General features: G+C 38.8%; 1 protein-coding gene across 1 annotated transcript; it reads right to left on the minus strand.

Annotated features, from left to right (window-relative positions):
* Nucleotides 1-13,774: 13,774 nt before the first annotated feature.
* Nucleotides 13,775-14,971, minus strand: LOC104586978 (acidic leucine-rich nuclear phosphoprotein 32 family B protein). The gene has a single exon (XM_010244391.1). It carries the CDS (start codon nt 14,969-14,971, stop codon nt 13,775-13,777), a length of 1,197 nt encoding a protein of 398 aa, XP_010242693.1.
* Between the last annotated feature and the right edge of the window lie 708 nt (nt 14,972-15,679).

Raw genomic sequence — 15,679 nt, forward strand, 5'->3', positions numbered from 1 at the left:
TGGCCCGACCAACTAGACCATGACTCAACACTTGCTACCACCTCAGCACTTCTTGCCACCTGGGGTGTCTCGAGCACCTCGGCAAGGACCGAAATCTGAGTAGCCCGAGATAGCCCAACATACTGAGGTGATATGTAGCAGACTTCTAGAAGCATGCCAGTAATTTCCAAGCTCTTCAGGATTACACCACACAAATATAGGCCTTATCCTCATCCCACTCAGATTGGACGGACCCGATAAGCCTTATCGAATAGCACGATATCCACCTCCAGGTGCGGAATAGACTCCGAACAGCGTGGACTGAGGATCTCGGAAGTGTTTCGTGAGACCCACAACAACACATCTATATAAGGGCACCAGCCCCTGTAACCTAGGTATGCGCGATTTACTGCTTACTAGTTTCATAACTCCCAAGCTTCCAGCTCGCACACAGTCAATACTAACTTAAGCATCGGATTGACCATGCCGGGTTAGCCACCCCAAGTTTTCTAATCCTTCCTGTCTTGTAGTTTGACCGGTCAGCTAAGCAACTGACGTCTGAATTGCCTTCCATTTATGAGCAAATCAGATTGTGCACAATCAATTGGCGTTGTTTCTGGGAACCGCTACACAAAAACTAAGTTCCTACCTTCTTTACTTCTTACATTACTCAATGGCATCATCAAGCAACACTGCCAAGGACATCGATATAGGCATTACTGAGGGGCAAGATCATGCTGCTTTTTACCTTGAAAGCCCCTCAGTAACTATCAACCAGATTACCATCCCCCTCACCATCCCGGGGGTACAAACAACACAGAGACAGACCATCACTACACAGTCGGTCACAGCTCCCCTACCTCATGTGAGTGCCGCTCTCCCAGTGGTGGTGCCATCTGTGGTTCCGGTTGGGATAGAAACACAACAATTCCATGAGATAGTACAGAGCATCCGCCTTATGCAACTGCAGATGCAGCAATTCCAGTATCAACAGTACTAGTACTAGCAATTTTATTAGGGAAGAATTCGGATAAACCCATTTCAGAATTCTAAAATCAAGGCCAGCCTATATAGAACCCAAAATGGCATTCAAATTCAACTTTTTCAATCTTTAAGACAGATTCTCAAGCCAACTCGGATTTCCCTTATTTTTGTAATTTCCAATTACTAATTAACCTGTGAAGACTAAAATGACTCTGATGGGACCCATTGTTTAGATCTCTCTCCCGTTCTCCCTCCTCTTTCGTTGTCTCTCCCACTCTCAACTCTCCCATTCCTGCAACTTTTTTCCTCTCAAACCCAGAACTCCTCTTTCGCTTTCGCTCTCCCACTCTCCCTCAATTGTAACCACTTCCGTTTCTATCGTTTCTCTCACCCGCTTCGACGATACGGGAGGAGGCAGAGATGTTTGTCTCATTACCCTTTTAGGTGGACGTCCAACCATTATAGATAAATGAAGAAATGATTCAAACATAATATTATACGTGTATCTAACCGTTTTGATCCTTGGGCTCAATCCCAAATGTGTTAGGATTTAACCATGGTTGGAATGGTTTCGGAGCATCGGGCTGGAGTTGGGTTAAACTTGGTTTAGTTAGATGGCTTTAAAAGGGAGTGCTCACTAGTTTGTTTTCACACCCTTCCTGTCTGCTTTATTCGAAGCCTTCCCTCTACTGAAATTGGATGGTGGACACCTCCATTTCTCCTTCCGTTTTTCATTTGTTTTAGGGTTTCCTTTTGTTCTTCTTTCTTCTTTCCAGCTTCCAGTTTCTGCCTTTCTGGTGAGCTCCCTCCATGTTGATCCTATTCCTATGCTTTTGTTTCTATTTGATGAGCTCTGTGAATCACCCCCCTCCTGTATCTTTGGGGCATAATTATCTGTCTCAATTTCAACATGTTGCACTGTAAAGCCTCTAGATTTGTTCCTCTGGTTTTTGGTGGTTTTATTGTTTTAAATTTTATTTGCCTTGAACTTAAAGAAGAATTCTACGTGAACTCAGAAACCTCCGACAGAAATAACAATGCCATTGATCGAGAACATTTTCACAGAGAAATTAATATGAGTAAATTATCTAGATCCTTGTATATTGCCCAAACCTTTAAAACTTCAACGCTCATATGCGAGAAGTCCATAGACAACTATTTTATAATGTCTGACAAGTACTGGATAGTGTTGTGTTGCATATGAAACAAAAAATTACATGAAAAACTTATCTCTAAATTATATTAGCTTTTAAAAAATCCAAAATGTCTGAGATTTTTTAAGTCATTTCTCTATATTTTTTTCTATACTTTTGTGATGCTTTATTTGAAACTTCCTATGTATATATTCTTTGAGGATGACCTTCGCTTGTTCGAGTATCCGAGATTTTATATTTGTTGATCAACCAACAATAAGGTTGCTGAGAGGAGATGGTAGCGAACGGAACGAGAAATGGGAACGATGAATTCAGCTTCAAGAACGTTGCAGCTACTGGCAACGGGCTCGCGAGGATCCAAACTCATAAGAAACAAAATGGAATCTGTCACGATGACAGTTCCCCTCCGGTTAAAGCTCAGACGATCGATGAACTACACGTATAATATTATGTTTGAATCGTTTCTTCATTTATCTATAACGGTTGGACATCCACCTAAAAGGGTAACGAGACAAACATCTCTGCCTCCTCCCGTATCGTTGAAGCGGGTGAGAGAAACGGTAGAAACGAAAATGGTTACAATAGAGGGAGAGCGGGAAAGCGAAAAAGAAAGAGAAGTTCTGGGTTTGGGAGGAAGAAAGTTGCAGGAACAGGATACTTGAGAGTGGGAGAGACAACGAAAGAGGAGGGAGAGCGGGAGAGAGATCTAAACAATGGGTCCCATCAGGTCATTTTAGTCTTCATAGGTTAATTAGTAACTTTCAAATTACAAAAATAAGAGAAATCTGAGTTGGCGTGGGAATATGTCTTAAGATTGAAAAAGTTGAATTTGAATGTTATTTTGGGTTCTGCACGGGGGCTGGCCTGATTTCAGAATTCTAAATGGGTTTATCCGTACTTTTCTCATTTTATTATCAGCAGCAGTCCCCTCTCTTCAGTAGAACCAAAATTAGCACTATCAAAATGTATGCCGGTCTCCTCCCCTAGGTGCAGAGACATCTCAAGTGTGGCGTGAGAGCCATCAAAGCAAAGGAATCGACCCCAAAACAGTCGTCAGAGTAGGACCAATCAGCAGCAGAAATCGTGGCGTGAGAGCCGTGAAAACCAAGTTAACAACCAGCAGCTCAAGATAAGAGGCATAGACTCGGTTCAAGATCCCTCTGCCCCCTACAACATCCAACAGCTAGTTCGCGTTCATGAGAACGTCAGCATCAAAGACCAGCTCCCACCTCGTGATAAAGTTCAACATTGGGAGAACACCAGAGTCGAAAGTACCAGACAACAATGAGGTGAACAGCACCAATCAGGAGGCTGCAAGGAAGCGACGCGATGCAAAGCACGTCGTAGATCGATGAAAAGCAGCCCACCAGTGGCAACAGACAAGGGAAGGGAAGCAAGTACCTCGTGCTTGGAACATCAACAACTTGAAGAAATACTATCTCTAAGCTCGAGAGCGAGGCATTCACAAGATTTCTCTTAGTCCAGATGACCAGCGAACTGGTCAGGCTGTACAACGGCTAAATGATACAATAGAGAGTAGACTACGAGTCGCTCCCAATGCCCAAGGAACACGATGCCGAGCTAATAAGTGACATCGATGTTACAATAAGACACAGTCGCCTCTTAGGCATGGGCAACACAGAGACAAATTCAGCTCATGCCACATCGGTACGCAGGCAGGTTGGGCATATACCCTATAGTGTCTGCTCACCATGGCTTACATTGACTTCGGGTTATTCCTTACTATGCCTAGTTCGTTATTGTACACAAGGTGACAAAAAAAGAAGGCATTCCATTACTTTTCAACAAAAGGGGTTCCTGTACAATCAGCAAAAAAAAGGACAAAAAAAAGGAAAAGTGAAACCGAGCTCGGAGGCCAGACGCACACTATATTTATAGGGGGTCCAAGAAATGAGGTAAGTATAAGTCTTCAGGGGCTCCTCATCCCCACCTTCGACGCTTTCAGGGTCCCAGTTGGCTTGCCTTCCAAAACTTCATTTGCTGCAGCAACCTCATCGGCCTCCATGGCCTCGTCAACTATGACATGCGAGTCTTTCTCTACTACTCCCTAGTCGAGCTCCTCGTCGGAGTCTGGCTCTACTGCAGCCTCCAATACCATCTTAGTGGTAATCCCGATAGAGGTGATGACTCCGAGGTCAAGCTCAGGAAACTTAAGCTTGATCACCCAACGGCAGAGCTTGAAACCTTTCCAGAATGCATCAATGACAAGATCCTCCCTCATCTTGTGGTACTCCGAGGAGTCCTGATAAGCCTTGACAGCAATGACCCCAGCATCCTTGATGCCTTGAGCAAGAGCGGCCTATTGCACCGCCGAAGTGACCTTCAGCTCCTCGGTCTCCTTCTCCAGTTTCTCAATCCGCTCCTTCTTCGCATGCACCTCGGCCTCTAGCTCCCAAATAGAGTCAATGTGCCTCAACATCCTAGTCTGACACTCCACGGCAGTAGCCTCAACTTGCTCGGCAACCCTTGCCCTTACGGCGTGATGATCGAGTTGTTGCATGAGGGTGTGGATCATGGAGTTCACCTATAGAAAAGAAGAAAAAACCGCTAAGTATGTAAGGTAGAATGAACAGAAATCAAGTATCAAGTTCTGATGTATAGCTCGCCGCCCTACCACCCACTTGAGCATATGGAAGCTCGACAAACTTGTTGAACTCCTCGGGAAAAGTCACTTCCTTGTTTTTTATCAGGCTGGTCCAACTGTTCATGATGCTCGAGACCAACTCAGGAGCCTCTCTAGAAGAGCTAGCTCCAGGATGGATGATCCAAGGTCAGAATGACGGGACTGCCTCAGGTTAGTGATTGATCCTTCTCTTGGTCCTCCTCGACCAAGTTCACGATTGGAGGGTCTTCAGATTGAGTAAGAGCTATTGGTTTGGGGGTAGGCACTAGGGGAGAGTTAGCCCACAACACCTTTCTCTTCTTCCTCCTCCTCATACCAATAGAGAGATTAGCCATCAGAGCACTTGACATAATGCCTGTAAAAAGCAACACTAGGTTAGCCGAAGTCATGTAAAAGGAAAAGTGTGTGCGCATACCGAGGTGGTGACCTACTCGGAGGACTTAGCCTGGCATTGACAAGCTTGTCCTCGGTCAAGTAATCTTCCAATTTTAGGTTGAGCTTAACCAACCTTTGCATCTCCTTCTTCATCTTCCTACCTAGCTGGTCCCTGGGGCCATTGATGGCGATTCTCCACCGAGTTGAAAAGGGCCACCCCCCTTTGGCAATCACAATGAAGGGACCTATTTTTCCATGCCGACACTTTGGAGGGGTATTCGAGGAGCAATTTTTACTCAGGTCGGTAAGCTACGTAGTAAGATCCCTTTGGGGTCGGTCAAGTTCTTTTTGATTAAGCAAAGCGAAGTGCAAGTATCTATGTCAAAAGGGAGGTTGCAGTCATGAAACAAAAAAATGGTCCCGACCACAATACAAACTGAGTTCGGGTGAAGCTGGTCTATAGTGACACCAAAAAAGTTGAGGACTTCAACGATAAAGGGATGAAGAGGAAATCGGAGCCCAGTGATCAACTGCTCCTCGAAAACAGCAATTTCATCGTCATTGTGCTCCCAAAGGAAACCTTCTAAGGGCAGGTTGTAACCGAAGTACTCAAGGAGTTTATAGTGGGCGACCAGCGCCTCATTCCTCTCCGACGTTAAGACAAAAGGACCGAAGAAATCTGGACCCTGAGTAGAATGGACGTGTCGAGAGGTCAAAGCCTTTTTACCAGAAGCTTTTCGCTCTGAAACTGAGGTGCCCTCCTCAGATGGGCTGGACTCTGGGATGTGGGTAGACATGGCCATCTTGGCCGAGCCAAACTCTTACCTCTTGGACCGAGGTGCCCACCTTGGCCCCATCGGACTCGCTGCTCATGTAGAGCAGGCTACCCATGCTACTGCTAGACATAACAGAAATGAAGAAATGAACTCGAGCAGAAGGAATAATGACTTCGGGAATAAAACAAAAGTCATCGACTTGGTATCTAGCGCGCAAGCTCCAAATCGCAAGTTCCGAAACATGATGAGGCGAATGGGATCCCAACTCCCTTACTTATACCACTGTACTCGATCTCGGATGGTTCAGATCTGTGTGATCCAACAGCTCCCATTGAAACTGGTTGCACAACTCTCAAGGCTGAAATCAGTTAAGCGCGCATTTTGAAGTCCGCGAGGTTTGTGATTCGTGTGATGTCCGCACGTTCCCAATATGCGACCTGGTTTTATGGTCGAGCCCAGGTCAATATGGTCTAACCCCTGGATTGGACCCTGACCGAAGAGAGAACCAGGCCAAACCCACCTAAGCTCGTCATGACCCCCTCGTACCGGGTCAGGACTCCTGGCATAGGGAGTGGGGGTCAATTAATGAGGGGTGATTTTGTTAGACAGTGTATGCCTTTAGCTCCAATCGAATTGATGTACATTATTGACATTTATTGTAAATGAATAAAGTAAATAATTGATTCATGTTATTATGATGTGTTTCTGTGTAATACCCTTAAATCGGACACTTAAGAGACTCGTGTTAGTTTAGAATATTTACAGTTGTTGGATAAACCAGGGGAGGTTTATCCCGCCAAGGCTAACACTAATGTGTTGCCAAGTTGGTTGGGGTGCCTTGTCTCAACTGTCAGGGTGTGACTTGAAGCACATGTAGTATGGATTTGTTAGAAACTCTGAGCCAGACCATTTTCCAGTTATGCCCTGGACCTTGGAGATAGATGGGCAAAATTGGAAAGTTACACCTAACCCCTAGACTCAATTATGGTATTGCACTAGGTGTTGGATTGAGCTATCTTTGATATGCCAATCAGTGAGATCCTTAGAAGGGGTCAAAACCTGGGTATGTTGGGGCAATTTAAGAATTCACCTGAGTGGGTGATCATAGTGATAGAATCAGCCCCTTTGTCAGACAAAATGAATGATCGGAGAATGCACTCTCTCTGATGGAAACCTAAACTACCGGCAATGGATTTCAAATGTGTTTGAAATTGATTTTGCAAAATATATTTATATGGAGACTCATACAACACATTTCCATGAGAGTTGCATTCTTTCAAAATAAAAATAAAAGAAACAAAACACTAAACTAAATTCCTTTGAACGATTCTACAGTCAATATGGTTCCCGTCTCCTTTTGTTTAATCTCCTCACCAAAGTATATATATCTCATCATCCATCCTTCGCGAGCTCTTACGAGGTCCTTCACCATGGTACGTCTTCTCTTCCATTTCTCCTTCTGCTAACCCATTGTTCTTTATCTTAAGACTACATTTTTTTGTTGTTTAACAATGTTTGATCATCGAGAATCGACAGTATTTCTACCAAGAAATCTTATATTATTCACTTATATTCTTGAATCTTTTTTTTATCTAAACTTATATTCTTAAATCACTTGCAAACTTTATTCATACATGATATCTGATGTTTTGTTTTACTTTACTTTTTTTCGTTAGAATATTTTATTTTCTTTTTTTATTCTAGAATTTATTATCTCTACATTGTTTTGGGATTCCATATTTTTGTTATCAACAACAGATCAAAGAGGTTTGATTATATGAATATAATAGTAGAGATAGCTCTAATATGTTCAGTTGGTGCTTCTTTTCTATCTATCAGTTAGGTAGGTTGGTTTTATATTGTGCTTAATAATGTATTGTAGAAATATCTGTTTTGGGGATTCATTTGATTGTAGAAGGGTTTACGCTTTTATTAAATTTTGCATAAATGATGTGGAATTTCTACTTTATTGAAACCCAAATATTGATGAGCTTAAAATAAAATAATTTCTTTCTAAAGAAAACACGAAAAAATTAATATTTGAACAGATAAAAATAATTGCATTGATGATAAAGAATTCTAAACAAATGAATATTCCACCATCTTGTAAAAAAAAAAGAGGCTTATATTTCCATTAGTATCAAGTGTGAAACACAACATTTATAGGTTAAGTCAATCAAGCACATCAAGATTCAACAATATTTAGGCTGAAGGCAAGTGAGCATAATAGAAGTTCACATAGAAAGAGAAATTCTCTTAGAACTTAACCCCATATTCCTTGTAGTTTTGGGATATCATCCATTCATCCTCTGTGTTAGGCTCCCTCATATCTATAGTTCCTGCAAGCATGTGACATTTTTTAATTTGTTCTTTTTTCATTATTTATACTCTTATTTTTCTTGATAGCTAGCTTTGTGAGATTTGGTCAGTGGTTCCATTCCTCATTTCTTGATATCTATAGTTCCCTCATATCTATAGTCCCCCGTATCTAGGCAACTGGTTCCATTTCACCCTTAACTTGGTCCTTTGCCAAAAATCGTTGATTTGGTCAATGGCCCACTAACCCGAACAATCAAACCATTGATCTGTTCGACCCATTCAATGGTTTTTGGCCATTTTTTTTTTAGTTGGAATGGCCATCCATTCAAACCAAATGGATGAATCATCAACATGGAAACCAATGGCTAGAAATAGTTCCGGTTCTGGGTCGATTTTTAAAACCTTGCTTGGGAATATAGAATTCAATGAAATGATGGCCCTTCCTAGGACATCGAACCTAGTTTTTGTGATTATCTCAGTTTCCAATTCTAGATAATTTAAGTTATGCCCCAAAGTTAGTCTACCACCCCAACCCCATTGAAATCATTGGTATAAAATAGTGCTTTGTAGTTTTCAGCGTTTTCTCGTACACAATCGTTTATTTCCAAAAAGTTGCACTTAACGTGAATTGAACACAAACCTTCCCATACCAAAGCCTTAAACATGCACTTGAACCATTAAGCCCACTTTTCATCTTATGAAGTCTATTAAAATAAACTAATTGGTCTCTATTATAGTGTCCACATGTAATGCAAAAAAAGTTACATTTTTGTTTAACAATTCCAGCAAAATAAAAATAATAATATTCAAAACTAATATTATATAAACTAATAGAATAAATAATTTCTTAAATCCACGTTTATATCAAAAATTTGTTTAATCTCAAGAAATTTATATGAAAAAGATATTAATAATAGAATAATTATTTTAGTACTTAATATTTATAAATTTGAACATAACATGTAACTTAAAATCTTATAAATTATTAATTAATATTTTAATTTGAACTAAATAAAAGTATATATTATTTATAAAAAAAAAAAATATTATTTACAAAAATCTCAAGAATATAATATAAATTGAATTTGTCAAATCCATTAATCTACATTTATATCAAAAAATGATTTTTTATCTCAAAAATGTATGGAAATAAAAATATTAATAACGGAATAATTATTTTAGTAGTTAAAAATTGTGAATTTTCATATGATGTGTATCTTAGAAAATTTAATATATTTGATATATTTTAGGTTAATACTATATGTTATTATAAATTTTTAATTTATATTTTAATTACATTTTATAATAATGTGTTTATTGTTTACAAAAATAAAAATATTGTTAACTAAACATTTGATAATTAATTTTTAGTTGATTTTTAGTTAATATTAAAAATAAAAAACAGTGAAATAAAAATAATCAACATAATAATTCACATATAATAGTTGCATATGTTTTGTGCCTTGAAATTCAATAGAAAATAACATAATAATAGCTTTGTACATGTATTAATTTTTAAAAAATATATATACAATATATTCCAGGATTCTTGGTTAATACAATATCAATAAAATTTTATGATTTCTATGCATCCCGTTGTATTAATTATAGTATATTTATTCACATATACCTTTAGAATATACATTTTCTATATATACATTAATTATAGCTATTTTGATTTTAAAAATAATGTTATTAATATATTTATGGAATTTATATGCATTTTTTGGCGTATCCATATTTTTTCGTTCATATCCATTCGTTTCCAAAGTGTATCCGTACCTGAGTGGTCCAATACGGGTACCTGATACCGATACTTTAATCCTTGAGTATGATGGGCTTTTAGGGGTTCAAGTTGGATACCCAATTTGAAGAATTTACAGCATTGAGTCCTGACCCATTCAAATTTTAACAAATCCTCAGCCTGAACCTGCAAAACACCCCCCTCCCACCCTCCAAAAAAAGAAGAGAAAAAGGAAAAAAAAAAAAAGCCTAAGCCTACCCAAATTGCATCCCTAATGGTTTTGTTATTAGAAATTGTAAATATGTTTAGATTTGCACCTCTTGCATTCTAGTTTATTACTGACACCCTTGCTTGAATAGTGGAATGCCTTGTGTGATGCCTCCTACTTTTTAAAACATTGATTTAAAGACTACCTTCAAGTTGCAACGTTCCCCTCTTCCTTGTACCTTCTCTAGCATTCTCTCAATAGAAATATTTTCTTCTGATCTCAAAGGAAAAAAAGTATTGTGTTATCAGTTTATTTCTCTAATCATGGGAAACTTTTATCACCATATATTGCTCTTCCAATGGTATAATGATATTGCAGTATTAGTTAATGGAGCCATGCTAGTTGAAGCAAAATAGTCACAGTATAAGATCTTTTGTGGTCTTTTACCAAGTACAATTAAAGATTGAAAATGTCTGATTTGAGAGAATGAAATGCTATTGCCCATGTGTATGTAATGTTCCTTCTGTTATTTTCAGGGATTTCTTGCTGAAATTTTGAGGAGAAAATGTCTGTACACAAGCTGTTCAGGAAACTCTAAAAACACTAGTGTGGTGAAAGAGATTTGCATTGGGATCACATTGGGCATAATTGCTGGGGACATGTGGAAGATGCATCACTGGAATGAACAAAGGAAAGTGAGGACATTTTATGACATGCTAGAGAAAGGGGAGATCAGCATTGTGGCAGAAGAGTAATTCTATCATCTCTATTTCACTTCCATTGATATAGTTGGAAGGGGCTTCATCCTTCTAATCAAAATTTGAAAGTTAATACCTTAATGGGCACCATACTTTCTTAGTTTGGAACATGAGGGAAATAATTTTTTCTGGTACTAAAACTTGAGATTCATGAAATTTTCTTTCAACAGCTGTTAGTATTCTGGTTTATGGTTGCCTGAATAGAGGTTTGCATCTTTGATTCATAGGAGATTTTCCATCTTTAATTGGTTCCTTTACAAGCTTTCAAGGTAAAGGAGCAACCAGATTGGACTATATTATTACTGCTAGTTTTTTTGCTTTTGCACTTAGTTTTGTCCATATATCAGTTTCTGCTGTGGAAAACAACAGCCCTCAGCATGCATGGTTGTGAATGCATAAGCTTGAAACCTGCCCTTGCATAAGCTGTTGGTGGATGTTAGAGTCCTTTCTGTTTTAAGCTCATATTTAGAACCATCTGCCCATTCAGTTGCTGGGACTGTTTGTTAAAAAGTTCAAGCCAAATTCTAGTCCCTGTGCCATGTGATTATCATCAAACCAGAGCTAATCATTTTTTGACGGCAACTTGAGGGCCCGTTCACTTTTCAGAAAGTTATTTACCCAGGGAAATATTTACCTGGATAAATGCATATATGCATGAATGTTGGCAATTTTTCCCTCGATCAAAAAGTTATTTACCCATATGGGAGATGTCCAGATGGGTATAAATTTTCTATGGACCCTATATAATAAAATCTAAAAAAAACATGAATATCTTGATCAATGAGAATCAAAATCCTATTGATCAATTTTCCCCTCTCAAAATAAAAAAAAAAGAAAAAGAAGCAGCCCGAGAGATAAATATTTTTCTTTATAAGATGTGCTTGGTTCTCTTCACTTAATACTAGTTTGTTTATCAAAACACTTCACTCCTATGCAGGTTAGTATACATTGCAGAGACAAGCCTTTTATCAAAAACATTTCTCAGGAATAAAAATGTTTGAAGATGCATTCTTCACCATTACAGTTCCAATTTGTTTTTTCCCGTTGAAGCAAAGACTCGATATCCTACGGACAGATTCTGGTAAAACAAATGAAATGGATGCTGAACAGATTTATTCCACTAAAAATAGGGTTTTGGGGTGTTAGACCTTTCTTAGCTTTCTGTCTTTTTGTGCTATGCAGCCATGCAGAATTGTAGTGGTCATGGATCATGGTACCAGCTTTGTTCATCAGAGTTTGTTGTTATCGTTAGAGGAGACATGCATTATATGGTCCTTGTACGGCTGTCAATGGGTCTGACAGACCCGAACCAAAAGGTCTCTAAGTCTGCATTATGAATCCCCTATAGGGTTGGGACTGACTTACTTTTTCCGTCCTGATGTAGAGTCTAGATAGATCCAAACCGATCACCATTATATGAATTAGCACATAACAAGCGTCTCTCTCAATGTGGTTTACATGTAATAGTTTAACATAAGATGTCTTAATTTGTCATTTTTTGTCATTTTGTATCAAAAACTTCATACATTATAAAATTCTTTTTGATAAGAGAGAGCAAGAAAAATGGCAGATCCGCTCCCCACACACGTACCCATACAACACCACAGGCGCGTATTGGGGTGTGGGGACAAATAATCCGAGTTCCAGCTATAAATGGGTTTTGTCATGTCTGACCCAATAAACCCGATTAATGATAGTTGGGTATATTGCCTACAGTATAGACCCTACCGGATCTGGGTCTGGGTGTTCTTTTATGAGTTTGGCGGTGGGTCTACCCTGACCCAAACCAAACCCAACCAATTAACAGCTCTAAGTCCTTGGACTATTGGGATTTGGGACTTAAATATTAACTGTAGATTATATTAGTGTAAAATGTTTGACAACAAAAATCAATCCAATTGGATAAACTACATACCATATTGAATCGTTTCTGAACTATCAACAAACTGAAAACTAGGACCGTGTTAAATCAAACTGCCAGTCTATTAGGCAATTTTGACCTCGGATCCACATTTGGGAAAATAGGAATGATTCACACGGATCAGACTGTCAACTGAACAATTTATTCTTCTTTTTAATAAAAGCTGTTATTTTACAGGTTTTGTTCCTGTGTATAATGTAAAGGGCTAAAATTATAATAATAATCATGGTAGAACTTTCCAAAAGATAAGCAAAGGGGACATAAAAGCAACGATCACTGGAGGTCAGGCCATTAAAACATTCAGAAGAAACACATGGAGAACCCACGCTTGTGTTTCATAATTTTGTACCAAGATAACTATGGTCATAATTCAGTTCAGATGGCAAAGCCTAATTTTGAAACATGAAACACAAAAGTCAGTCCAATCCCACTTCCCATTAGCCCTATTGGATGCTTTGCTTCACCTTAAGGCTATGTTTGGTTTGAAGGAAAAAGTAGGGAAAGGAAAGAAAATGTAGGGAAACCTTTACAAATCTTGTATAGGTTTTCTTAACTTTCCCTTCCTTTCCCTATCTTTTCCTTTAAACCAAACATAGCCTAAAGGTTCCAACCAGCAACCACCATCAAACCCCAGTTGTTTTTTCACAACAAAATTCTGATGACATGTTCCATATTGGAATTAAGAATGTAGAATGAAATTAGAAAAAAAAAATGAGTTAAAGATAAGAAATTGTAATTAACTAAATCCGAAAGAAGATTAGGAGAGAAATATAAGGCTTGTGATGAATATGAAACAAAGTATTTACTTGTAATTCCTTTAAAAAATACACATATTTGTCATGCTCAATTAACATCACTCAAGCAACTGAAAAGAAAAAGAAGAAGAAGAAAATTTAGTTTAGTTATAGTGTATTAACCCTTCTTACCATGTCTACTCACATGGTGAAGCCATCCAATCCCTTTCAAGGCCTTGGAAATCCTCACAAAATTGGTCCTTCCCATTCCCAAATTCATCTTCCCTGTTGAGAACCTCAAAGCTTGCAGACAACACAGTTGTTCTTCCATGTCTTCTTCATCTTCTTCATCCTCATCATACACCACTCCACATTTCTTTTCCTTCTTTTCCTTCTTTTCCTTCTTGTCCCTGTTTTTCACCTGTGCCTTTCCTGAATCAGCTTCATAAGCCTCCCATAGTAAATCCATCCCTTCTTCTTCATCAACGTTCTGTCTTTCCTCATAAAGCTTACACGCTAATGTCCTACTCCATTCCTTCTCTTTCCTCATTGACCCAAAGCTTCCAAGGTTTGGAACCAGGGGGCTACTAAACTCTTTGGAATGATACTCTCCACCATTGTCTGAATTAATAACTTTAACTGGGTTTTCACTTGCCTTGCAACTCAGTGCCTCTGGTCCAGTACCAATGGGCGAATTGTTTTGGCTTTCTTTCACCTTGTTGAGCACTGTATCCGGCGGTTCGGCTCGCTTATCTTCTACGACAGTTTCTTGCAAGAGGCCTTCCACTTTCAAGCAATTTCCTTTGGACTTCTCCCAAATAACTTTCAGTGGATTTTCTTCTACATTGTAATTTAGCACTTCAGAGAGACTGGAACCAAAAGCTTGATGGCCTGAAGGGTTGATTACCTGAGTCTCATGGGCTTGTGAGCAGGTCTCTTCAATCTTGGTTTCTGAATTTTCAATTGGATACTCTCCTACCTTGAAAAATGTTGTATCAAACACTACTATGAATGCTTCAAGCTCCTCGAAGAGGTGGAATTCATCGCCGTTGTTGTCAAGCCTTGACCGCAATGTATCTAGAACTTTGTGATATGAACTGATGAGGAGCCCCACTTTAGAACCAGAGGCCTCTAGAGTAGAACCCTGGTCAGTGAACCCTGGAGAGATGGTCAGGAAAGCCAGGAGGAGGAGAAATGTGGTTATGAAGAGAGGAGAAAGGAATGAGAAAAGTTTGAGCAAATATGGGAAAAAGAAGATGAAGTAAGAGAAGTAGAGTGGGTGAGAGAGTATGAAAGAACAAAAGAAGATGAAGTCAGAGAGGAGAAGGCTATAGAAATTGGTGTTGGTGGAGCTTGAGAAACACAATTCAGACATCTCTGCTCTACAGGTGAAGAAGGGAGACAGATACGGAGAGAATTGAAGAATTGTGGTGGCAATGAAAACAGAGATGGAGATGAAGAAAGAAGAAAGTCTGATTTATGTTTTGTTATAGTAAAAGGAACGAGAAGAAAAGGGTCTGATTGGAGGAGTGAAAGTGGCGTGAATAAAGGAGGGTGAATAGGAAACAAAGTGACATAAATATGGTTGAAAGTCGAAACAAACACCTTTAGAAGCGTCCTTCTAAAACCATCATCAATCATGTTTCCTTCTTTGAAATTAAATGGCCAAAATGCCCCTCTACAACCCCTACTAGAATTGGACCTCAATATCCGTTTACATATACATACATGTCATTATAATATTTTCAGGCATCTTCTCTGTTAATATGTCTACTCTATATAAAATTGAATAATCTCCTCTGAACATTCCTTCTGTGCTTATAAAATTACCACGTTACTTGGCACAAAAAAAGTATATTAGGGTCTAGTTTCTGACTCTGCAACAAGTCAGAAATGAGTAAATTAAAGAATTGATACTTCATATATGAAAATTAACTAGTGCTGTCAAGGATTCGGATTTGGTTCCAGTCAGGGTAGACCAAGTCACGAATCAATAAATTTTTTTGGTAAACAGAATAACCAACCCCAAACTAGATCCGGGTTTTTCGGCCTATAATTTTAAATATATTATATTAAACGTATT

The sequence above is a fragment of the Nelumbo nucifera genome, chromosome 1 (assembly GCF_055504915.1).
Source record: "Nelumbo nucifera cultivar China Antique chromosome 1, China Antique-T2T, whole genome shotgun sequence".
NCBI classification, from domain to species: domain Eukaryota; kingdom Viridiplantae; phylum Streptophyta; class Magnoliopsida; order Proteales; family Nelumbonaceae; genus Nelumbo; species Nelumbo nucifera.

Bases quoted from the DNA above. Each gene is read 5' to 3' on its own strand.
- LOC104586978 (XM_010244391.1), bottom strand. From the start codon at position 14,971: ATGTCTGAATTGTGTTTCTCAAGCTCCACCAACACCAATTTCTATAGC.